The sequence below is a fragment of the Xenia sp. Carnegie-2017 genome, unplaced genomic scaffold (genome assembly GCF_021976095.1).
Source record: "Xenia sp. Carnegie-2017 unplaced genomic scaffold, XeniaSp_v1 HiC_scaffold_6, whole genome shotgun sequence".
Taxonomy (NCBI): domain Eukaryota; kingdom Metazoa; phylum Cnidaria; class Anthozoa; order Malacalcyonacea; family Xeniidae; genus Xenia; species Xenia sp. Carnegie-2017.
The window spans coordinates 7,637,857-7,663,459 of NW_025813526.1; the positions used below are offsets into that span (position 1 = coordinate 7,637,857).

General features: G+C 36.3%; 1 protein-coding gene and 2 long non-coding RNA genes across 3 annotated transcripts; 1 reads left to right on the top strand and 2 right to left on the bottom strand.

Moving 5' to 3' along the window:
* Positions 1 to 201: 201 nt before the first annotated feature.
* LOC124457533 lies at positions 202 to 408 on the bottom strand. The gene is made up of 2 exons (XR_006952649.1): positions 372 to 408; positions 202 to 252 (listed from the first exon to the last, which is right to left on the bottom strand). It is a non-coding gene; the product is annotated as an uncharacterized LOC124457533 (long non-coding RNA).
* Positions 409 to 10,056: 9,648 nt separating this feature from the next.
* On the bottom strand, positions 10,057 to 10,317 carry LOC124456814. The gene is made up of 3 exons (XR_006952479.1): positions 10,282 to 10,317; positions 10,172 to 10,206; positions 10,057 to 10,069 (listed from the first exon to the last, which is right to left on the bottom strand). It is a non-coding gene; the product is annotated as an uncharacterized LOC124456814 (long non-coding RNA).
* Positions 10,318 to 20,447: 10,130 nt separating this feature from the next.
* LOC124457047 lies at positions 20,448 to 25,191 on the top strand. The gene is made up of 7 exons (XM_047007339.1): positions 20,448 to 20,771; positions 22,521 to 22,653; positions 22,824 to 23,017; positions 23,596 to 23,743; positions 23,993 to 24,061; positions 24,432 to 24,503; positions 24,938 to 25,191. Exons 1-7 carry the CDS (start codon positions 20,646 to 20,648, stop codon positions 25,189 to 25,191), a joined length of 996 nt encoding a protein of 331 aa, XP_046863295.1. The 5' UTR covers positions 20,448 to 20,645.
* The last annotated feature ends 412 nt before the right edge of the window (positions 25,192 to 25,603 follow it).

Genomic DNA, 25,603 nt, shown 5'->3' on the forward strand with positions numbered 1-25,603 from the left:
TCGTACTCCCATATCTTTGTAAACCAAACCCAGATTGTTGTATGTTGTTGCAATATTAACATGGTCAGGTCCAAATGTTTTCTTTAAATTTCCTTCGCTCGTTCATAAAAATCTTTGCTTTTTGTACTCTCCCATATTTCTGTAAACAGAACCCAGATTGTTGTACGTTGTCGCAATATTAACATGGTCAGGTCCAAATGCTTTTGTGTAAATTTCTAATGTTCGTTCATAAAATCTTTGCTTTTTCGTACTCTCCCATATCTTTGTGAACCAAACCCAGATTGTTGTACGTTGTCGCAATATTAACATGGTCAGGTCCAAATGCTTTGTAATTTCTATTGTTCGTTCGTAAAATCTTTTGTTTTTCGTACCTCCCATATCTTTGTAAACCAAACCCAGATTGTTGTAATATGTTGTCGCAATATAAACATGGTCAGGTCCAAATGCTTTCATGTAAATTTCCATCGCTCGTTCATAAAAATCTTTTGCTTTTTTGTACTCTCCTTTATTTCTGTAAACAGAACCCAGATTGTTGTACGTTGTCGCAATATAAACATGGTCAGGTCCAAATGCTTTTGTGTAAATTTCTATTGTTCGTCGTAAAAATCTTTTGTTTTTCGTACTCTCCCATATCTTTGTAAACCAAACCCAGATTGTTGTACGTTGTCGCTATTAACATGGTCAGGTCGAAATGCTTTTCATGTAAATTTCCATCGCTCGTTCATAAAAATATTTTGCTTTTTCGTACTCTCCCATATCTTTGTGAACCAAACCCAGATTGTTGTACGTTGTCTATATTAACATGGTCAGGTCCAAATGCTTTGTTTGAATTTTCATCGCTCGTTCATGAAAATCTTTTGTTTTTCGTATTTCCATTCTCCTGAAAGCAACCAACCCATCTCGTTGTACGAATATGAAACATCAACATGATTAACACCTAACACTCTAGTTTGAATTGTTGTTATATCCTTAGTACATTGATGGCCTGTTTAAAGTTGTAAAATTTTTTAATACATTTGCAAAGTATTAGCAATTTTCCAATTGCTTAATGTTCTTGTTTTGATGATTTTACATCGATCAACTTATTTAGGAAATGTTGAAATGATGAATTTGTTATGAATTTAATTAGATGGGGAATTATTTTGATTTGATCTCTGTCTTCAAAATGATAGAGTGCCCAAGCGACTTGACACGCAAGTAGAGACATCTTAGTCGAATTATTTTCTTTTGTTTACTGCAAGAGGTCTGCCAAATTTGATAATTTATGATGGCTTCATGTACAACGCGATGCAGGCGGATGTCGTTGTTTTCCGATTGAAGAATTAACGAACAATGCTTTTAATTGAGAAGACATATATCTTCTGCAGACGTATGTGGATCAGTGCTTTTAATAAATTGTATGATAATATCTTTGTAACGGATCGAAAGATATTATCGAGAAAAGACCAAAAACTTTTCCCATTAATATGGATTCTGAGTACTTTTTTTGTACTGCCAGCTCAACAGTTTTCAATATAGTTGATTTACCTCCAGAATATGCTGTATTGATCTTTGAAATGTGGCATCCATGCTCTGTCGCTCTTCAGTCAACTTATCGAAATATTGTCTCCACGTGAATTCCAGATTTGCACTATTTACACTACCTACGTAGTAAGCAGCACTTGCCAGGACCAATGGTTGACGATCTAATTTTTCTGACAAATTCTTTTTAAAAAACTCTTCATCATGATTATGAATATCGGAATAGACAGATAGAATTTGACGACATTCTTTATCATTCATACCATGACTGATTGAAATGTGTTTGTTTAAATTGTCATCTGGTGGTATAGCATCGGTATTTTGGACAGTTATATAATTTGTCCATTTTCCAATTATGATCACCAACTTGAGGTAATAATGGATAAATTTTATCCAGTTCAACCACGTTATCAACAACAATCCACCATATTCTCCAAGATTTCAGTTTTGTGTCAGCAGGAAATGAAAGTGTTTTATTCTGTCTTCGCTTTTACATTTTAAAAACATTTTCAATAAAATGTTCATGGATGTTCAAACGTTGACATAGGTCATTATAAGTTTTTAAGAGAGATTCCATCTTTTCCTTCGAGGTCATCACAAATGTAGTTTTATTTTTCCCAGTCAACAGAGTTAAACATTTTCACGCAAATTTGTCTAGCTAATTGAGATTTACCACTGCCAGGATACCAGAAATATAGTAGTATGTCAGTTTATTATTGTTAGTACAAAAACAAGCTATTGAGATCTGCTGTGATTTGATTAAGTAATTTTAATACGTTTAACAATGCCATGATTTGGTTTGCAAGGAAGTACTTGAAAAGAATTAAATTTGTTTCGTTGTCTTTTATTTTATTAATTTCATTGAATGAAAATCCTAGATCTTGAAACGAATTTTCAATATCACAAACCATTTTGTCAAATTCGGAATCAGATACTTTACCACTACAATCATGGATAAATTTGTTTCTAACAATACGAAGTGCATCAACTGCAGATCTAACTTTTGAGTTAACTTTGTTCCAATTGAGTTGGAATACAAGTATTGCTGCAAATAGTTGTACAATCCCACTTACTGGAAATGAAAAATCCACTAATGTTGTGAAATAATGAATTCTTTTCATAGCAGCAAAATGATAGAATGGGGAATGCAAATTTTATATGTTTTTGCTATATGACGACTTGCAACACAATATATAGATAAAACTTGGTATCAAACCATTTTGTTCAATAGCTATAAATGATGAGTAGTGTAGCTATTTATAGACCATGCCATTGAGCTAAATACAACTGGGACGCTACCTTTTATGAAGCCAAAACTGCGGGAAATCACCTCTGCGGTGTAATGGGTGGTGATAACGTTCCAGTGAGGGATTTTAAACTCATTTGTCATTCCTTTAATGAAGCTCCCTACAGTTCAACTGAGATTCGGTGTGTTTCAGGTAGCCTTCACTTACAACATTATTTTGATCAAACACACTCAAATTTGGAAATATGATTGCAGGATAAGAATGACAGTAAAGTCTAAAGATGCTTGAATAGGATAACTGTTCGCGTTGTTGTGGCAACCATGTCTCATTTTCTTTTACACTTTTATCGTCAAGGTTTTTGGAACTCATGGTATCGTTTTTTCGGTTCAGTCAATATTTCTGATTTTTTGCTTGACGATTGTTATTATTCAAGAAGCATTTTGTTTAACAACAAAGTAATTCTTTCTATTTGAATCTATTTGAATTTCGTTTGCTCACGGTATGTAGATGGAACTGTTCATGATGTTGTTAAAGATATGTAAAATAACTACATGAATCTTCCTTACAACGACGGAATCTGATTTCGAGTGAAGAGGAAGCAATCACCACAAGAGATTTGCAAGAAAATTCAAAGTGCACCTGCCAAATTTGTATATAGATGGAGTATTGTGAGAAGAGTACTCTAAGGATAGCCATTGACGAGGAATAGTACAAGGACCAACAGAGAATGTGGTTGATTCATCGTGAGATTGTGGAAAGGTGCTGTCTAATTGCAAAATTACCCGAGAAGAGAAGTTATTTTCTAGATTGGATCATAAAAATATTGTAAGGCAAGAAGAAGTTTATCTTCCAAATTAATCAAAATTATATAACATAATGGTTCAAAGCGAGGTTCAATTTAGACGATACAAAATTCTTTGGCTTATTAAATGTTATCTTTGTGAAACTTGTAAGAAAGTGATAATCCTTTCTTCATGAAGCCCATGGATACTTTTCTTCATTATGGGAGAGTCATATTATAAAGAGGCTCGTTCATCACGAGAGATTTTGAGGAAGTTACATTGTAAAAGGTAACAAGTAAAAAAAATGTATGAACATGCTTAGAGTCGGTTTACGTTATGAATCAAAAAGCAGAAATTGTTTGAAAATTTGCAATATCTTTGGATGTTCTAGTTTCCTTTCAAAGAAGAATTATGTTAAAGAAAAAGATAAATTTTTTGAAAATGAAATCCTGTTTTGTTCTATGCCTCCCGTTGCCCCGAGATATATTTGAGCACTGAATGTCTCATGTTAATTAAGGGAACCAGATAATCCTATCAGTCCTGTAGCCCATGGATGGTTTGCACGTGATACGCGAGAAACAGTAAATGAGAGCTCAATCAGAAAGATATAAACCAATAAAAATTGTATAAAACATGTTTAAGGTTGTCTTAAATTATAAGTGCAAGAAAAAGCACAGTGTCAGAAGAAGTTATTGAAACATTACTTGGTTTATTTTATGAACATTGGTTTATTTTGTAAACAAAAACATAAATTGAAAAGCAAAAGACCTGTTTTCGGTCCATGCTTCCCGATACCCTCTTAAGCGTAAGGCACTAGAACGCCGCATGTTAACGTTTTGGTAGAGATATCGGCCCTCCACGCTGTCCCTTGGGAGATGCAATAGCAAGCTTCCGCCCATCAAACCACGAGATCACCTGCGATAGGTTTTGCTTGGGGTACGCAGGAGAGGCGGTCATGACCGAAGTCTGGGCCCTAACACTGCATACTATATCGCACCCAGCTTCCACTGCTAGTTAACATCTAGCGCATGCCCAGATGATTTCTCTATTATATTGTTACTGCGCGCAATTTACTTTCAAAAGTGGTGCTAGTAGATGTAGTTGGTCGTTGCCATGACCATGAACTTTGGTGAATGGTAAAGTTGACTGCGCATGCTCATTGAGATCACGCATGCGCAGATGATTTATCTAAAAATTTTTGTTAGATGGAGCCATTATTCATAATCGGTACTTTAGTACATACAGTTGGCCGCTGGCTAACCATGAACATGAAGTGTTGGTGCAGTAGATACGCATGCTAAGATTAATTCTCAATTAATTTGGACCGAGCAAGCTCTGAAATTGTTGCTTATGAATTTGCTTAGCAATTTTCAATAAAATTTTTGGCACGCTGTTTGTCTCTTAAGATTGTTTAACAATTGCATATCAAACACATAAACACTTTGTTACGCCACTCGTAATATCTGTGACAATGCAGATGATTTTTTTTCCAAACTTTGTATTCCATATTTTGCGGATAAAAAATCCTCTAACATTTATGACAGATTTTACATTCAAAGATTGAAGTAGAAGAAATACTGAAAATGAAACTTCCAACAGTGAAACAAAATCAAGAGGACAGAGATGACAACAGCTTAAACGACGGCGACAGCTTAAACGACGGCGCCAGCTTAAAGATAGCTTGATGAAATTGGAACGTATTAGCACATAGTCTACGCTCGAGGGTTTTGGATGAGAACACGTTCACCTATGAAAACACCAATGATTCCAAGCATGTTGACGACGATAAAAACTCTAACGAGGAACATGCTCCAATACAAAACAATCCGTTACTAATAACACAAAGTCTGCTTTCAAATTTGTTCAAAAAGAAATATCGATGAATCATATACAGTTTGAAGCTCGTTGGCTCACGTAATATATAGTAGTAAGAATTGTCTTGATGTTGTTGAAAATGTGTAAAAATAACTACCATGCTAGCGTCTGTGCTACAAACATGCACCATCGCCCCCACTGTGGGACGATACCATTGACAACACCCTTCCTCCTGGTCTATATTGGCGGAAATTGACGCCATAAATCCCAAACGTGGAAATCGTGACAATTTGTAGTATCTCAAGATGAATTTCCACTATTTAGACTCTTCTTCTCCTTTAAAATGGTCTTAACAAAATCTTATCTGCGTTACGTCGAAGCTGGAATCTTTATGTAGTGGGAAGCAGTTAGAGCTAATGTGTGTCTTGTTCAAAGTGGCGAGAAAAAGACGTGAAATTTGCCGCGCGATTGTTCCCGCACTAGAAAATGTATATATTTGGGACGCTAGACTTGGCGAAAAGTATTAGAAGAGAATTGTTGAAACCTTAAAACAATGTTGATTTTCTACTATTAAATGTGTTTTTATGATATGCTTATCTAAATGTCTAGGTGAATGTCTTACAAGGTAACAAGAGCGAAGTTACATGTCTCGCTCTCAGTCCTAACTCTGAACATCTTGCTGTTGGGTGAGTAAAACAATCTTATCTAATTAAATAATCAGTCAGTCGAGCAATTCGACAGTCAGGCGAGCAAAATATACTCGTAAAGCAGCGGCCAATTCCAAATTTACAAGCGACTACAGGCAATAGAAGCTTTCAGGCAAGTTGGTACTCAGAAAGATTGGCTTCTTTGTAGCTCAGAAAAGAATGCATTGTTCTGTTGGCCTTGTCTTTGGTTTTGCCCTGGATCGTCATCTTCATGGACGCAGACGGGATTCTAAAACATAAAGAATTTCCATCCGATTGTAAGAAGCATGAGAAGGCAAAATCGCACATGGGTGCCTACAAGACCTGGAAGACTACGGTTTTCAGCCCGTATCGACTGTCTCATGTCACAAACTAGACGTGAAGAGATTCAGCGTCATAACGAGGAGGTAAGGCAAAACAGGGAAATGTTGAAACCATAACAGAAGCTGTTTTATACTTGTCTAGGCAAGAGTCAATAGGGGGCATGATGAATCTGGCAAGCATGAATAGAGGAAATTATAGAGAGCTACTTGAAAGTTTTGCCAAAATGGGTTCTGTTTTTGAAAGGCGATTGCATGGAAGGCTTGCTGAAACCCACCTTGCTGGGGGAGGGCGGTTTACTGGAGTCTCTCCTAATATTCAGAAGGATTTGATTGATTGTCTTGATAAGATAATAGAGATGAGATTTTTAAAGGAAATATATTGCTGCACTTCTTAAGTATACAGGTTGATTAGGCAACTGATGTTTCTGTACCAAAGAACAATTGAGTGTAATTTGTCTGAATGGAAAGGGAAAGCGTCATTCAAAGACAGTTTGGGTTTGTTGATGTTAGTTGTGATAGGACTGACACTGCTATATCATCAGTGGTTAAGGGTGTTAAGTCAATATAATAATGTGAAAAGAAATTTATTGGACAGACTTATGATGGTGCATCTGTTATGTCTGGTCATCTCAATGGTGTTCAAGCTCAAGTTCAGCAGGATTATCCTTATGCTCAATTTGTTCACTGTGCTGCCCATAGACTAAATCTAGTATTACAAGCTGCATCCTCCATCTCACCTGTTAAGATTTTCTTTGTTAATATTAGTGCTTCTGCACCTTTACTAGCAATTCTAAAGAAAAGCTTTACTATCATCCCATAGGCTTGAGTTTCCTAGTCCCAGACACAAGATGGTATTATAGGCCTATGTCAATGTATTGCATTCTAACTATGAGAAACTGATAGACATATTTGAAAATCTTACTGATAATCCAATAAATAAGGTTACTGGTTTACTTGGAATTTTAATGGCTTTGTTTGTTTCTTGGTACATGTTTGTCAGAGAATTCTTGAGCAGTCATCCATACTTTTATTCTATCTTGCAAGACAAGGACACTGACTTTCATTATGGAATGAGTAGGTTTGAGAGATTCAAGGCCTTTGTTGCTTCTCTGAGAAATGATACAGAATATTGTCAGTGTACAACCTGGCTGTTGAGAAAGTGGGACCACCAGTAACCAGGTATGACCAACGGCATAATTACAAACAAATGTATTTTGAAATTTTGACACAATTGTACTATGCTGACTGAGCGATTTCAGGATATGGAGCGTTTTAGATTTTTGACCTTGTTAATCCTAGGGTGTTTAAGATGAAAGGTGAAGTGCCCTCAGAAAAGATAAATCTTCTAAAGGAGGTTTATGGTGATATGTTTGACATACCAATGCTAGTTAGCCAACTTTGTTTTATTTACAGAGATAAAGACTTTCACTGTGATTCATGCGATGAATTATTGAAATAATTTTTAATTCCATTATCAATCTAGTATTCTGTGAAGTTAAAGATAAATGGGGTTTTGTCAATTACAAGTGCTTCAGTTGAGAGGTCATTTTCATGTTTGAAGAGGGTAAAAAATTATCTTAGAAATACTTTGAGCCAAGGACGTTTTAGTTCTCTTTGGGATTTCCATTCACAAAGACATACTGTCAGAGAAAGAAAACGCCAACACATTGCATGATGAGGTAGTAAAGAAGTTCATTGAAACCACGAAGATTTGCTTTACAAATAGGTATTCATATATGGCTGATAACAAGCTGATGATGTCTTACGTCCATGGCATGTGAGAATTTTCCGAACTTTTAATGCAGTCAATGATGATTGTCATTTCAGCACGACAATTTCATCACAACTTTTGATAGTTGTTGATGACAAATCTGAGCCTTTTCGGTTCTTTGTTAAAGTTTCTTTACAAGATGTACATAGGTATCTATTTATGTATGTGGTGTTGAGAAAATAAATCACATATCTGCAACTATTTTGAACTGTTTTCTGCTTTACTATAAGATCCTTCGGCAATTAACCAAAAATGGTTCTATTTCCTGCATAAATATCACGCATTTGCTTTCTAAGATTGCCGTTCGACGTTCTAGGGAGTCTAAATTCGGTTCGCTCGGCGCCAACCATGGTGGCGCCTCGTGAGCCCGACCAAATGTTTTCGCTAGCTACGCCACTGTAAATAATATTATAACATTTCATTATGTCTAGTAAATGATACTTGTATATTTACTTCATTGTGGCTAATCAAATAATTTCAACAGTAAAAGGTATGGTTGTAAGAACACAAGGTCAGGCAGGGAAGGCCTTCAACCCAACTTGCTTATAAAAGCCAAATCCTGGACCTCTAACTTATAAAAGCCGATTCACCCTTCCCCTTGTATTTGATATCTTGATATCCAGGAAAAAATGTCAGTCAACCTAAAGTATGTATGTTAACAAAATGAAAATCATTGGTGTACATTCCACAAGTCCCAAACTATTTTAATTTCTACATTTTTGTTAGACTAGATAAATTACATCCCTTGACAACAGGTAATAAATTTGCCGAAATAAAATAATTTTCTTTGCTTTTGAAAACTGAACAGCTTTTGATCTTAATGTATGTAATAAATTTGCAGCTGCTTACAGGGAGAAGAATGTAAAGCTTAACCTGCATACATGCACCTCCACCTGCAGTTTATTTAAATTTTAGGTATGGCGATGGTGTCATCAGAATTTGGAATATAAATAATGGTACATTCGTGACATTTAGGTACATTCTGTCATGGAATATATATTTTTCAATTTTGGTTCATGCTCAACCATTTTTACCATCGGTACTCTGATTTCCATTACTAAACGGTCCAGAACCTATTTCAAAAATTTTCAGTAAACAAACAGTTAATATAACTCATATGAAAAAAAAAATATTTAAAATTTATTTTCTCTTGTAAGGTTTATCGCAGGTGCTGCAAATTGTTCAGCACGTTTTTGACTGGTAGGTTTGTTTCCTACACTGCTTGGCAACATGGCCCAATCTTTGCATATGTAGCAACGTCTTCCTGTTAAATATTCATAAGGAAGTTGTAGTTCATAACACTTTTTATTTGTTTGTGTCATTAGCTTATTTCTGTTAACAATAATGCATGCAACTTGAAAGTTTTCAACCATCTAATCACGTTGATGTTTTATCACTAGGTCAATCAAACTTCTCTCATACATTAAACTCTATACAAAAAAAGTATATAATTGTCAATTACAATGGCCATGAAAGAAATGTTATTTCATTTTTTCTCATTACTTTTCTCGCATTCATTCATTTTGTGGCCTTTGTGGCCACAATTATAGCATCTTCCTTCATTGAAAAAAACAATGGCAATTATCAGCCTGGCATCAAAGGCAATTAGTACATGTATATACTATACCATGCCTTTTAAATGAATTTTTTTGCTTTGACATTGTTCTCTACATAAACAAATCGTTTGTTAGGTGCTGTTTGATTTGTTATGTGTGTATGATTAAATTTCAGGTTAAAAGACTCATGGTGAAAGACTCATGGTGAAAAAGATTCAGGTGAAAGATCAGTGAAAAGTGCTCAGGGTGAAAAAGACAAAGTATCATGAGAAAGCTGATGGGCATATATCATATATGAATGAGAACAGTATTGTATACAAAGCACTGTTTTACCTTCTTTATTTTTTTGGTTTTCAGAATTGAGCCACCTCAAATGTAGTAGATTTTAGCACATTTTGATGCATTGATGTATTGTGTAATAATGCAAAACAATCATTAAACAGTATAACCATTTTTGGCTAAATACACACTTGCATTTTCGTTATCTTCTCTTCAGTTCCCTGACCTGTTTTGAATGCAATTGAACTATTTGAGGATTTTCAGTTTTCAAAACAAAACAAATTTTATACACATTTGATACCAGTGTCCATTGCTTTTTCCCTCATCTGTGTAATCTAGCATCTGGTGTTTTGTATGCAAAAAACGATAAAGTGTAAATAGATATTTTGTAAGAAGGGATTTAAACCATGTAAATGAAATAATTTCAAGGAATAGAACTTTCATTTCAGGCAAAAGATCGAAGACTCTGGGGACCTTCCAAGACGATTTTGGTGACATAAGCTTCCTAAAAAGTCTACACACTTACGTGATAAGGTGATCTCACTTTTCTAATGATGTTATCTTTGCTTACCTTTCTGAGAGATTTCAAACCCGAAAATCCCATAGGATAGCATTGCACCAACATTGTGAAAAACCATCCGTCAGAAGTACCTCGAACTGGAATTCGATCCCGATAAGATCAAGACTGTGTCCACTGCTGCCGAAGGTTTGTAAATGGTCATTGCGATGATCAATATGATAAGTAAAATGAAGCATTTACTTGTTATTCAATGTTCATTATAAAATAAAATCAATGCAACGCATGCGCTGATTGCATAAGCGTGGAGTCCGTTCGATTCTGAGCTCAATCAATCAAATCAATCAAAGAGAATTTTGCAAATGGACCATGAATACATGTTGCTGAGAAAATTTAAGCGTTTGTTTTAAGTTGTTTGTTTTGCATTGTTGTTATTTTATAGAAAAAAATCAAAATTTTGTTTTGTTAGCTTGGCTTATGCAAACCTTTGAGACGTTTGTGAGAGCTCTAAAGTTGGTGCGTATTATTTACATAAGATACATTGCAGTACATCACTGTACATCATTTTACATGAGGATACATCACAGTGCATCAATGTACATCAGTTTACATAAGGATACATCACAATGCACCACTGTACATCAGTGCTTCATCTAGATCTGCTCTCGAGTTATACCAATGGTCTCCTCAGTTTGCATATGCCTTTGCAAACACAGTAAACATCTTTAATTTTTTAATTACATTCAATTCACCGTGATTCACTGTCTATTATAAGGTAAACGCGGGGAAGAAGGTGTTCTTATGGGTAGAGGTACCATGAGGAAGAAGTGGAGGATAAAGTTTGACAAAGAAGTGTGAACGGGGGAATGGGGATGGAGAGTTCTCAAATGTGCAAATGTTCCTTACGGAACGTAAGCTGTTGTGAGGTTAACAGCGTACAGGAGGATTTTCGTTCACATGGAGTTGATTTCTGTTTCATTTAGGGTTGCCCGATGGTAGCCCAAAGAAGGAAGCCATTGCTGCTGAGGCTGAGTTAGCTGTATATGGAGGCAGGATATGAGGGCAAATAAAAGTTTGTGTACAAGTATTTCAATTCATCAAGCCGCACCAGAGTTACTTCAAATTGACTGTGTTCTTTACAGTTTTATTACACAAGGACACATTTGGATCAACATGCAGGGTCTTCGTAAGGAAAGAACGTTTAATCGTTCCTGAAAAGTTCCGGAATCGCTTTGACCAAGTCTCAATCCCTTTGACCAACTCAAATCAGTTTTGACCAAATTATAGTTTCGCCCAATCTTTTATCGCTTCGACCAAACTGTACATCAGTTTACTATCAAAATCCTAAGTGGTTCAAGCAAATTCTAGCGTTCGGTTTGATGTTGAATTTTATCACAAGTGACGTTAAAAATTGAGGATTCTTTCGCATCGGGAGACCTTTATTATTCGATGTCTGGGACGTGTTAATCTAAAATGAGGTCATCACTAGAGTATTGTAAACGTTCGTCGTCCTCTACTAGGGTTTGGAGAAGAAGCGGTCTGCGCTTCGTGAAATCCAGGCTAAAACTCGGGAGATTGCAGGAGAAATTTGAAGCAAACCTGAAAAGAGAATGTCGATTTTATCTCTGTTTCATAATCTCTTGCTCGCCCTGACAGAGATTATTGAGGCAAGTTAAAGAAACGACTGAAAACTAGATGCAACACTGAATCTGGTAACAATACGCATCGTTAATTTTACTGGTTTCATCTGTTTTTGCTGAGACATTAAATTTTCTTGTCATAGAGTTGACATGTAAAGCAAGGACGAAAGAGATTATTGAGGCAAGGATGAAAGTACATGTGTATACGACGTTGGTTATTTCAGATCTTTACGGTCTGTTGTTAATGTAACCTTCGTGATAAACGCATGTTTCTTTGTATGGGTCTCTTTAATTTCGAAGAACAGCTCATCCCGCATACGTCACATCCGTTCGAGCTGTTTTATTCAGCTATTCTGCATTATTCCGAGCTCGCAAGAACGGTTTCCAACTTTGTTCTGATATCATGTTTTATAAAATTTTTTATCGTTTTGGCAGGAAGAACTTTACAAATGTAAAACTGCAAGCTAAAATATGCAAAAAGATACACTACCAAGATGTAATGACTCATTTTGCTATGGCATTTTGAGATATTTACCACCAAAATTACAAATGAATAAATTTTGAATTAAGCGGCAATTTATGCGATAGTTCAAACAAAATGCACGTATAATAGGCAAGATTTCTTCAATATTGCTCATGGACCCGCATCGAGGTGTGTATGGATGTAGATTGATCTATTACAGGGGTAGGCAACATACGGCACGCGGGCCGGGTCCGACTCCTGAAGGGATTTTGACTGGCCCGCCGATTGTATCCGTCTATATCTGTGATTAAAATATTAAATATTATTCATGTAATAATCCGGCCCACCAATAACTTCATTTTCCTAAATCTGGCCTGCCGACTGGAGAAACACGTTGAAGAAATCGAAAACCTTCTTCCAGCGCAAACAGGGTAAGGTTATTGATTATTCGGACCTCGAAATTTTTACAGCCATTTGTTGTAACAGCGCCAGTAATATCGTTGGTTGATGACACGTGATAAGTGTCGCTCTTGATTGTAGCATTCAAGAATGGATGCTAGAGACGTGACGTGAAACAGAGTTGAATTTTACATTTCTTGACCGAAGTCTTCGCTTAAATATAAAGTTTGAAGACGACGAGTATACTGTGAAGGATATTGACCTTGCGACCGACTTTCCAGGTTTTTTATAGTATTTATAATATGATCTTGACCTTGGCTAACACAGTGAACTGTATTATAAACTGGAACGCTAACTTTAATGCTAGCTCAATACGACATTTTGAAGCCAGTTAAGATGTATTTGTATCTGAGTTTTTAGGTTTTCCTAACAAATCTTGTGTGCTAAAACTTTTCATGACAAATTGTGCTACTGTATTTTATGTGGATCGTTGTTGATTTTCTGAATAATATCATGAAACTTCTAAAAACTCAGAAAAACAAGCTTCGTTTCGGAGATGACGGAAGATGGCGGTGTTGTTAACGTTCCAGTTGATATTTACAGTTCACTGGGCTGATGATAGAGAATTCTTGAGGTAGTGTTGAAACATGATGAGATCACGGGGTGATATTTGAACACGATGGGATTATAGGGTGTATCTGAGAAGGGAACACAAAGCCTAGAATATTGTAAGTGGGCTAGATGTGATAACTCATTTCTATACTTCTTACTTAAGCTGAGCAAATGCATCTCCTTTGTAAAAAACGCAGTAACCATGCGCGTTGGATCATATGTTGCATTTTAGGCACCAGTCCACCCATTAAAACACTCGCCATTTCTTTGATCAAAGAGCATTTTGCCTACCGTCAACTCTCTTCGCTATTTTCGAATCGGAGTAAAATCTTAAAGGTAAGATAGCTGTCCTCTTAAGTTAAACCCTTTAGTACGCCCCATACTACGAATTCTGATGAATGCAATTTCAGCTCCTTCATCAAGTGTCGTACGCAAGTGTACAAGCGAGGATGTTGGTGAAAGCAATCGAAAAATTTACTGTTGATCACATCATTGTAACTGAAGACAAGATGTAGGTATAGTATGGTCTGCTGTTTTTATCGGGGAATCTGTGAGGTTGAAAGAGCAACAGTTGGGAATTTGCCTCATTCGAACGTTTGAACCCAAAAAACTTTACATTTCTAATAAACCGGGTAGAATTGTCGAGTCATTCATTTTGAATAATGAACAATTTCAATGACTGGTGAGAATTATCAAGCATTATATACAATACCTTCACGACCAGGATTACTCTGACCTAGATCGTCCAGGTCAGAGAAGTCCTGAGAAGGACTATTGGTGTTGACGTTGGCTGTCACGTGACTAAGAAGATGGCTATCGCTGACTGTATCTATCGCTAGGCCATCGAAACGTCAGTCAACATCAACACCAAGTTATTTTAATGGACTTTATACTAACCTGGACAATCTATTATCTAATGTTCGAACATGTAACGACACTACAGCGTTCGAATCTATTAACATGCATAACTTAGTTGTTTGTTACAATGTTTGAATCGGTTGGTTTGTTAGCTAAGAACTGTTTTTTCTGAGGAGGATCGCAGAAAGTGCAAGCCCAAACCTCTATTTCACAGTTTCTCGAGTATATTACTCTTTGTACAATCCTAGACTCTACGACTCCAATTATAGCGCGTTCATACTGAGTGCCGGAGTCGATACCTTTGGTTTGTCATAAATCTGCAGGTTGTTCACACTACGTAGTACCTACTAGATTCGTCTATTTTATAATTTCATGTTTTTCATTGTGCCATCAACTTTTGAACCATACGCCTGAATACGCTGTCTCTCTGTACATGTTACCAGGTGTCGTCGTTTCACATTGGTGTCCGTGCTTCGAGAACTCTTCCGTACTTCTGGTACCGCCTTCTTTCGTGGTGCCCAGACCCGGCATTTGACTGGCACCATCAAAATGTCGTGTTCATTACTTGGTGTCCGTGCCGGGGCACCAGTCTGAATGCGCTATTAGTTTTCCGTATCTAATAATAAACTTTGTTAAGTAAAACGAATTGTTGAGAAATTTATCGTGTTTTAGTTTGAAGACAGAATTTTCGGAGTTACGAAAGGTTTTGAAGTTTGTCGTTACATTTGATCTGCGCTCTCTCGTGATAGATGGGAAAAATACTGTTCACAACCCAACAATCATCGGCACTTGCGTAAGGTACGTTTATTTGATGAAGGCAACGGAAGTAAAATGCTGAAAGTTCACGTGATTGATTTCACTCACCAGTCTACCGTTTTAGAGTTCGCTAGGGTAACGCTCGAAATGTTGACTAAACATCTGCCTCAATTGTCAGGCGTTTGTTGATGATGTTATGACGTGCAAACGCTCTGCTACGTTGAGTTTTAAAATGATAACAGAAAGGATCGTGGAATAAAATATTCCTCGACGCTCAGCAACTGCGTATATATCTATACAGCCACAATATTCAGTTACATATACGGTTTGTTGAGTGTGTTGTTGCAAAGCACTAAATAGTGTTGAGAAACGTTTCAGGAGTGTGGAACAATGAAAATGTAAAGCGGTACGCTTTGTTGAGTGTTGAACAATGAAATGTTGAGGTAATGTTTTGTTGAGTGTGGAACAATGAAAATGTTGAGGTACGTTTGCGGAGTGTGGAAACAATGAAAATGTTGGAAGTATACGTTTTGATGAGGTGGAACAATGAAAATGCTTGAGGTAATGTTTTGCAGATGAGTGTGGAATAAATGAAAAATGTTGAGGTACGTTTGTTGAGGTGGAAATGAATGAAAATTGTTGAGGCATCGTTTTATGAGTGGAACAAACGTGAAAAACAATATATCGTCTTTATTGAGTGTGGAACAAATCGAAAATGTTATATGCATCGTTGACAGAGGTGGAACAAATGAAATGTTGAGGCATCGCTTGGCGGAGGTTGAACAACGAAAATGTTGAGGCATCACCTTTATGATGTGGAACAATGAAAATGTTTGAGGTACTGCCTTTGCGGAGTGTGGAAACTAAATCGAAAACGTTGAGGCAACGTCAATTGATGGTGGAACAGAACGAAACGTTTGAGGCATCGTTGGCGGAGTGTGGAATCAATCGAAAACGTTGAGGCACGTCTTTGTTTGAGGGTGTGGAACAACGAAAACAAGCTTGAGGGTACTGCCTGGTGAGTGTGGACCAACGAAAAACGTTGAGGTATCAGTTTGTTGAGTGGAACAATGAAAACGTTTCGAAGTATCGTTCTGTTGAGGTGAAATCAACGAAAAACCGTTGAGGCATTTCCTTGCGAGTGGCTGAACAACTGAAAATGTTGAGGCATCGTCTGATGAGCGGACAAACGTGAAAAACGTTGAGGTACTGTTTTGACGAGTGTGAATGGAAATGAAAATGTTGAGGTGCGTTCTATTGATGCGTGGAAATCAACGAAAACTGTTGAGGCATCGCCTGCGGAGGTGGAAATCAACGAAAACGTTGAGGCAATTGCCTCTTGTCGAGTGTGGAACAATGAAAACCGTTGAGGTAACGTTCTGGTGAGTGGAACAACGAAAATGTTGAGGTGATTGAGTGCGGAACAACGAAAACGGTTGAGGTATCACTTTATTGAGCGTTGAACGAAAACGTTGAGGCAAATTATGTGGAACAACGAAAATGCTTGAGGTATCGTTTTAAGGAGTGGAAATCAATGAAAATGTTGAGGGCATCGCCTGGATGTGAGCGGCGGAATCAAAGGAAATGTTGAGGCACTTTGTGATGTGAAAACAATGAAAATGTTTGATACTTGCCTTGTTGAGTGCGGAACAATGAAAAACGTTGATACCTGCCTTTGACGATGCGGAACGAATGAAAAACGTTGAGGCACGCCTTGACGAGTGTGACAATGAAAACGTTTGAGGTGCTGCCTTTGGTGAGTGTGAACAAACGAAAATGTTGATGGGCATCACTTTATTTGAGCATGGAACAATGAAAAATGTTGAGGTAATTGCCTTTGTTGAGGTGAAACAACGAAATGTTGAGGTACTTTATGAGGAGTGTGGAATCAACGAAAACAAGTTGAAGGTAATGTTTGATGAGTGTGGAACAATGAAAATGTTGAGGTATCGTCTTGATGAGTGGACAATGAAAAACGTTTGAGGTACTGCTTTGATGAGTGTGGAACAATCGAAAATGTTGAGGTATCGTTTGCGGAGGTACTGCCTTAAGGGAGTGTGGAAATCAATGAAAACGTTGAGGTACGTTTTGTTTGATGCGGGATAAATGAAAATGTTGAGGTACGTTTTGCGGAGGTGGAACAAATGAAAAAAAGCCATGTTATCGCCTTTGTTGAGTGTGGAACAATGAAAAATGTTGAGGCAATCGTTTTGGGAGGTTGAACAATGAAAATGTTTGAGGTACGTTTTGTTTGAGTGTGGAAATCAATGAAAATGTTGAGGTACCGCCTTTATGGAGTGTGGAACAATCGAAAATGTTGATATATCGCTCTTTTGTTGAGTGGAACAACGAAAACGTTGAGGTACTGCCTTTGTCGATGTGGAAATCAACGAAAACGTTGAGGTAACGTTTTGTGAGTGTGGAACAAAAAATGTTGAGGTAATGTCTTGATTGAGTGGACAACGAAAACGTTTGAGGTAATTGCCTGATGAGTGTGGGACAAATGAAAATGTTGAGGTTTTGTTGAGTGTGGAACAATGAAAATGTTTGAGGTACGCCTGCGGAGGTGGAACAATGAAAATGTTGAGGTATCGCCTTGTTTATGGAACGAATGAAAAATGTTGAAAGTCGTCGGTGAGTGTGGAATGGAATGAAAACAAGTTGAGGCATCATTGAGGTGGAACAAATGAAAATGTTGAGGTCAAGTTTCCAGGAGGTTGGAAACAATGAAAATGTTGAGGTACTGTCGGTTGAGTGTGGAATTGAAATGTTGAGGTAAAGTTTGGTGAGTGGAATGGAATGAAATGTTGAGGTAATGTTTGTTGAGTGGAATGAATGAAATGTTGAGGTATCAAGTTTTGTTGAGGTGGAATGAATGGAAATGAAAAAGAGGGTGGAATGGATGGAATGGAATGAAATGGATGGATAAATGGAAATGGAAAGAGTGGAACGAAAATGTTGAGGCAACACTTGGTGAGTGTGGAACAATGAAAATGTTGATGCGTACTGTCGGTCAATGAACAACGAAAATGTTGATAAGTATCGCCTTTATATGCGGAACAAACGAAAATGTCAGGCTAACGTTTGATGAGTGTGGAACAATGAAAATGTTTGAGGCACGGCTTGATGAGTGTGGGACAAACGAAAAACGTTTTGAGGTATCACTTATTGATGCGGAACAATGAAAATGCTTGAGGCATCGCCTTTAGAGGTAATGTCTTGGTGAGTGCGGAAATCAATGAAAATGTTGAGGTACTGTTTTGTTGAGGTGGAACAAATGAAAATGTTGAGTCAATGTGGCTCTTTGGTGAGTGTGGAACAACGAAAACGTTGATAATTGCCTTGGTGATGCGGGAAATCAAATGAAAACGTTGAGGTATCGCTCATGAGTGTGGAACAACGAAAATGTTGATAAGTAACGTCTTTATTGATGTGGAAATCAATGAAAATGTTGAGGTACGTTTTGTTGAGGTGGAACAACGAAAACGTTTCGAGGCACGTTTGGCGGAGTGGTGGAACGATGAAAACGTCGAGTAACGTTTTGTGGAGTGGAACAATGAAAAACAAGTTGAGGTAATGTTTGACGAGTGGCTGAACAACGAAAACGTTGAGTATCGCTCTTTGCGGAGTGTGGAACAAATCGAAAAATGTTGAGGTACGTTTTGTTGAGTGTGGAACAAATGAAAATGTTGAGGTACTGCTCTGGTGGAGTGTGGAACAACGAATGTTGAGGCATCGTTTTGGTGAGTGTGGAACAATTGAAAATGTTGAGGTACATTGCCTTGTTGAGTGTGGAACAATGAAAACAAGCGAGGTATCACCTGGTGGAACAATGAAATGTTGAGGTATCGTTTGTTGATTGTGGAACAATGAAATGTTTGAGGTATGGTTTTGGTGAGTGTGGAACAAATGAAAAATGTTGAGGTAACAAGCCTTGGTGGAGTGTGGAACAATGAAAATGTTGAGGTACGTTTTGATGAGTGGAAATTGCAATGAAATGTTTGAGGTGGTTTTATGAGTGTGGAACAATGAAATGAGGTATCGTTTTAGTAGTGGAACAATGAAATGTTGAGGTAACAATGGTGGAGTGTAAACTGAAAAATGTTGATAATCGTCTTTGCGAGTGGAACAACGAAAATGTTGAGGTATCGTTTTGTCGAGTGTGGAACAATGAAAAAAACCAGGTACGTCTTTGCGAGTGTGGTTCAAACAATGAAAAACGTTTTGATATACGTCTTATGAGTGTGAATCAATGAAAAAAGTTGAGGCACGTTTTGGCGTGGAACAACTGAAAACGGTTGAGGTACTTTCGCGAGTGCGGGAACAATCAACGAAAATGTTGAGGCATCGTTTTGATGATGTGGAACAACGAAAATGTTTGATAACGTCTTTGCGGAGTGGAAACCAATGAAAATGTTGAGGTATCGCCTGGCGGATGTGGTTCAACGAAATGTTGATAATCGCCTTAAGGGAGTGTGGGAAACGAAATTGAAACGTTGATAACGCTTTATGATGAACCCAACGAAAATGTTGAGGTACGTTTTATTTGAGTGTGGAAACAATGAAAATGTCCAGGTAACAATTTATGAGTGTGGAAACAACGAAAATCGTTTGATATAACGTCTTGGCGGAGGTGGAACAATGAAAATGCTGGATAACGTCTTTATGATGCGGAACAACGAAAATGTTGAGGTAATGTTTTGGTGAGTGTTGAACAATGAAAATGCTTGAGGACGTTTGGTTGAGTGCTGTTGAACAATGAAAATGTTGAGGTACGTTTTATTGAGTGTGGAATGAAATGTTGAGGTACGTTTTGGTGAGTGTGTGGAACAAATGAAAATGTTTTGAGGTATCGCCTTGTTGAGTGTGGAACAATGAAAATGTTGAGCGCTGTTTAGTGAAGAGTTTGAGCAAGTTTGAAAGTTTTAATAGTTTTTCTCGATTTTTACAGCGAAGAAAGCATCAAAGAGAGGCTAAACGCGTTTCCAGCATTAATTCAAAATCTTCCCAAAATTTTAGCACGGCGGATGAGTTACTTCATGTTGTTCTTGAACGGACACGAGTAGTCCAAAATTATTCGAAAGTTATTGTTGAGTTTATTTTACGTAATCCAATCATATTAGAAATGAATTGATTACGTAAAGTAAAAAACCTAACGTATTACAGGCTGCAACATCATTTCTATGTAACATTTATATATTCAATATATTACACCCGTTTCACCAATTCTAAAACGCTTAAAGCGTTAGTTCTAATTTTTAGAAATGCGTTACGAAGCGTCAATAAAATGTATTCCGCGCATTCTGATGTATGGGATTCACGAATTTATGAAATACTTTATTTAGTCATCTTTATTTTCCTGTTCTGTGATCTGGCTATGGCGGAAAACGTTCGACGTTCAGCTTCTTATGATATTTTAAATGACGAACAAAAAAAAGATCTTGAAGGATTATTATGATCGAGGAATGATTTCAACAGCAGCTAGTATGAGGGATGTCATCCAAGAAGCTGCGAACCAAGCTAATATCACGTTTGAAAGAGTCAAGGTAAACAGAATGCACGAGTTTATATTTTTTACCCGCGCTTTCTTTTTCATTAGCAACGAGTGATCTTCGCCAGTATTTTTTGATCTGATGGGTTTAGTTATTGTTGCTGTAACTGACATTAAATATAGTGTGCATTTTATATCTTCTAATTATACCCTTAACTTATATAATAGACAGTTTACAAGATGTCAGAGATATATAAACAGATATACTTAGGATTTTCCCTTTATTGGGGAGAGCATGGTTTATTTTTTGACTGTACCACAATACCAGTGTGTTTATATTTAGTATTGCTTGACAATTGAAAATTGCAACGTTTGCTGACGATGTTTGTAAAATTTATTCTACTGTTAAAATTTTAACTTGGCCTATTAAGCGTATAATTATTATATTTTTATACTCACACTTGTTTTTACTATGTACTATAAAAAACAAGCTTGTTTTTATTTGTATTCAACCCTCTCGAGCTTTTATCTTTCTCTGTTGTCAGATGTAATATGTATGTACCACTGGTTACTATATCTTTTTGCATTAAATCGAACTGTAGTTTTCTTCAATAATGCAATTTCTCCTTTATAAAAGTAATAAGATTATAGTATTTACATACATATACTCATTTCATAATATTCATATCATAGTATAGAGGTGCCACAGGTAGTACATCTTAAAAAGGGGTGGGAAAACTTGGTAATTTTTCTATTTTTGAGTATGCCTTCAAGACTGTTGATCACAAATTTTTCGTAGTATTCTGAGTTTGTTGAAACTTAAGGGCAGGCATTCTGTAACATTATCACAAATCTTATAATCAGAAAACCTATGGTTTTCCCTCGATTTTCCCTCGACAATGGTTTTCCAAAAATTAAATTATTAAATGCATTTTCTCTATAACACATTTTAATGCCCACTGGTGTTTCCCTTTTCCATGAAAGACTTGCCTGGGATTCATGCTATAACAAACAGGGACCTTATCATTTTGCAAATAATAATCCTGAAATGTAGGTAAATTTGAGAATATTACCATTAATTAATTGTTTTTTAGAAATCCATAGTTTTCACAGCAAGTGAAATTTTACATTGCATGAATAAATAACTGAGCAGACTATGCTGTATTCATTGCATGTTTTGAAAGTTTGCAAATGACAGAATCGTTGCAGTTTATGGAGACTCAATAATGTTGAATCTACCTTAAATTGTAAATGCTAGAGATGTTTTTCTAATTTCTACTCTCTGCTAGTCACCCCATTATAATGTATATAATTGCTTTGAAGGTTTAATTGCATTGGGTGCATACCATTGAAGGTGATCAAGGCAAAACCTAAATTAATATACCTTAACAAATTTTCTTATTAATTAGGTTAATAGTCCCTAAAAATTTTATCTTGTTCAGGAATAAGTCACATTTTTACTTTTTGGCTCTCCTAATTTACGAATAATTTGAGAAAGAAGTTTCATATAGATGGTGGTTCAGTAGTTACATACTTAATGAATTCTGTTACTGGTGAAATAAGCTCATGCTTATTGCAGAATTTTCTAATGAAATTGTTTGATTGTTTGGTTTGCAAAGAAGCATTTATATTTTTTAACATAATAATTTTTTGTTGTTTAGACTAAGTTAGCATATCCTATTCTTCAAATAACTTGAAGGCTTCATGTTAGTACTCTATTTGTTCATACACCATGTAGTAAATAACCTTGGTTAACCAGGTTAGCTACAAGAAAAAGAAAAAGTTTTATTTTTATTTCTTCTAGAAATGGATTGGGAATGAAAAGCAGTCCAGAAAAAGAAAAGCCAGCTCTCATCAAGATGAGGAGTTAAGACTGTGCCCTTCAAAGCGTAGAACTACAGCATATAATCTTTTTTGCTCGCATATGCTGAACTCAGGTTCTGATCTATAAACTGTATGTTTTTTATGGCCTGTACAATATGTATCATCTTTATTCCACCAAAAGTGCTAAGACAAAACCTGTGCAGTCGTCATTTAAACCCAAAAGAGTACTTTGTTTCTTTCTGTTGTTATATGCCTTTTGTAAATATGCATTTTGTAATTTTAGAGGAATGCAAGCAGCTGAGCTCTAATTCTGAGAGGTTGAAGTTAGCTGTAGACCACTGGAACTTGTTAGGGGCAGAGGAACGTGTGATTTGGGCAGAAAGAGCAAAGGCTGTTCAAAGCAATGACATTCATGACCTGACAGTTAAGCAGCGCACAAACCAAGTGAAAAAAGGGAAAAAGCAGCTTTTGTCACAGGTACAGCTGTTATTACCCACTGTACATATGTACAGTATTATGATATAAGAGAATGATTTTTACTTTGATTGTTTGTGTAGATTTAGTTGAGCATCTCTATAAACATAACGTGATGGTTTGTAAATTTCAATCCATTCTAAAGGAAAGACAATTTACCTAAAGAAAACTTCTACTACAAAAAAATTTGTAAAAGTTGTTATGAATTGTTAGAAGTAGCAAATAAATGCTGAAATTTAGCCAAGTCTACTGGGTTACAGATCCACAAAGTTAGCATTTTGTAACGTTTGCAATTTTACTGTGGAAAATATTAGCATTGATAGACCAGTGTCATGGATGTGAAGGGGGAGTATTTTGTAAGAAATTTTGCAATCCCCATAGCTTTAGATAGATTAGGGTGTGAGGGCTCTAATTTCCCCACAAAATAATAGTATACGTATCATAAAATAAGGCCAAAGCAATTATGATAAGTGTTTAATCTAACACATTGTAGATGTGTTGATTTTATACTTTTGTTTACTTAGAGAAAAAATTGCTGAAAACTTATGCTGTGTAAATTCAATTAAATTTCTCTTTGCTAGCTTACTTACTTAGAAAGTCTTGGTTGTGAAGCAGTTGTTTTATTCTTGGAGCCTGGTGATTCTTGTCTTCAACAGTTTGGAACAGAAAAAGGAATCAACTTTTTGAATAAAAATGAAAAAATTGGTGTCAATTTCGTTGAGTATTTGGGTAAGTGCTGTACCTACACAGTTATTTTCAGAAACTTGTGGGTCTTGGAATACTTGGCATTATTTCTCAAGCATTAGTGCTGTTCCAAGAATGTTTATTCAGTTGTGCCCTTCGGATTTCTTTTGAAAGTAAATTGCTTTCAAAAGTAATCACTTGGGCTCAGTTGGATATATGAATAATCCTCTCCTCCCTTTCCATTTATTTTACACGAGCTTTATTTCTTTATCAATGTTTTTTTTTGTTAAATAGATTCTCCAAAACAGGTTGTCAGAAAGTACCGGGTGTGTGATGTGATAAAACTATTCAACCAGAAATACAGTAAGTGCAAATTGCATTTGAAATGATTTTCCATTTTCTGAGCTTGTGTCATGGTTGATATTTTTTAGTCCATTTTATACACAATTCCTTTTTTGACAATCAAGTTATTTTAAGTCAGCATGAATGTTTTGCACCATTGTGAAACATTTCCAAACTTATCAAATCAAATCATGGGAAAGAATGCTGTTTCGTAAAAAATGAACAATGTGCATTACAGTTTACATATTTAGGAAATATCATTTATTGTGTCTGTCCTCATAGTTTTGTACGTGTTAAAATCTCTCCCCATAAATATGCGGGACTTTTGTTATTGTCATTGATTGTTGCTAGCTACATTTATGTATTACCCATCATTGTAATTTTCTTGAAGGTGAAGCTTGTGGGAAAATGTGCCGAGTACCTTATTTAAAAGGAGGATTTACTGTTACTGGTTTGCCAGAAGGTATTACATTTAAAACCCAGTCAGTATGGTATTAAACAGATTTCCAACATTATGAAAAATGCGCAGAATATTCATTTCAAAATAATCGAATCACCGCAAGTAGAAAAGTTTTGACAGAGAATCGTAAATATTCTGATCAGAGAGAGAATGTTACCGATCTGTGTTGAAGAAAGTTGTTTTTGAAGAAGCCAAAGTATCAATGTGCTTGATACGTAACTAGCTGATTGAAGAATGCGATTTGGTGGTAACTGATGTAGATTTGACAAAGTCAGAGCTCGATTTGTTGACTGGGAAACTTAAAAATTTTTTCAAACCTGATGCCTTTGCGACTCTTATTGCCAACTGTAAAAGCAGTCGAACACACGAAGGATACATTCTTCCGGTTTATACTGACTCTGATGAACCGTATTGGCTCTTCTATTATCCTGGTGCAGCTGAAGGCATTGAATCATTGTCTACTGAAGATAAGATTTGGGGATATTGGTTAGACAAGATGAGCTCAGAGCTAACTTATAAACTCATTAAAACCCAAAAAACAAACATTATTGGATTAAACCTAATCTGTTACCAGGACAAAGAATTAGGAACTTTAAGGTTAAAAACCAAAATTTTTACATCCCAAATAAGCATACCTTTCGGTTTTCACACGTCTGTTCTGGAATGCCTTGCTAAACAGGATTTCCTGTAGTGTGTTAAACTTTTTTTTGTATAGCATGTTCATGTTGTTACCAATAATTGTATGCACCTAAAGTATTCGTATTCTTATATTATGCACAAATGTAGTTTGAATGTTAAGAAATAACTATCGGGGGAAACGCGTAAAAAAATTTCCAAATGTTCTTGTTTACGTTTTGTTGTTTTTCTCACGCTATTTCAACACCACGTCTATTGTCTCCACTATATATTGCCTTTGCTCATTGCATTTATGCCAACTTGTGATTTTGCATGACATTCAGATACCAGACCAAAATACTTAAGAAATTTCCTGGAATACTCAAAGTTTTGAGGCTCACAAAAGTCTCAAAATCTCTAATTTTGAATCAATGAATTAAGCCCATTTTCGTTCTTTGCCAATTTTATTTGTGGATTGTTTAATAAAG

What these genes read in the sequence shown, in the direction of transcription:
- LOC124457047 (XM_047007339.1), top strand. Translation starts at nt 20,646, where the DNA reads ATGACGAACAAAAAAAAGATCTTGAAGGATTATTATGATCGAGGAATG. An exon ending in CTCGCATATGCTGAACTCAG is followed by an intron (nt 22,654 to 22,823) that starts GTTCTGATCTAT and finishes TTGTAATTTTAG; the next exon opens with AGGAATGCAAGCAGCTGAGC. An exon ending in AAAAGCAGCTTTTGTCACAG is followed by an intron (nt 23,018 to 23,595) that starts GTACAGCTGTTA and finishes TCTCTTTGCTAG; the next exon opens with CTTACTTACTTAGAAAGTCT.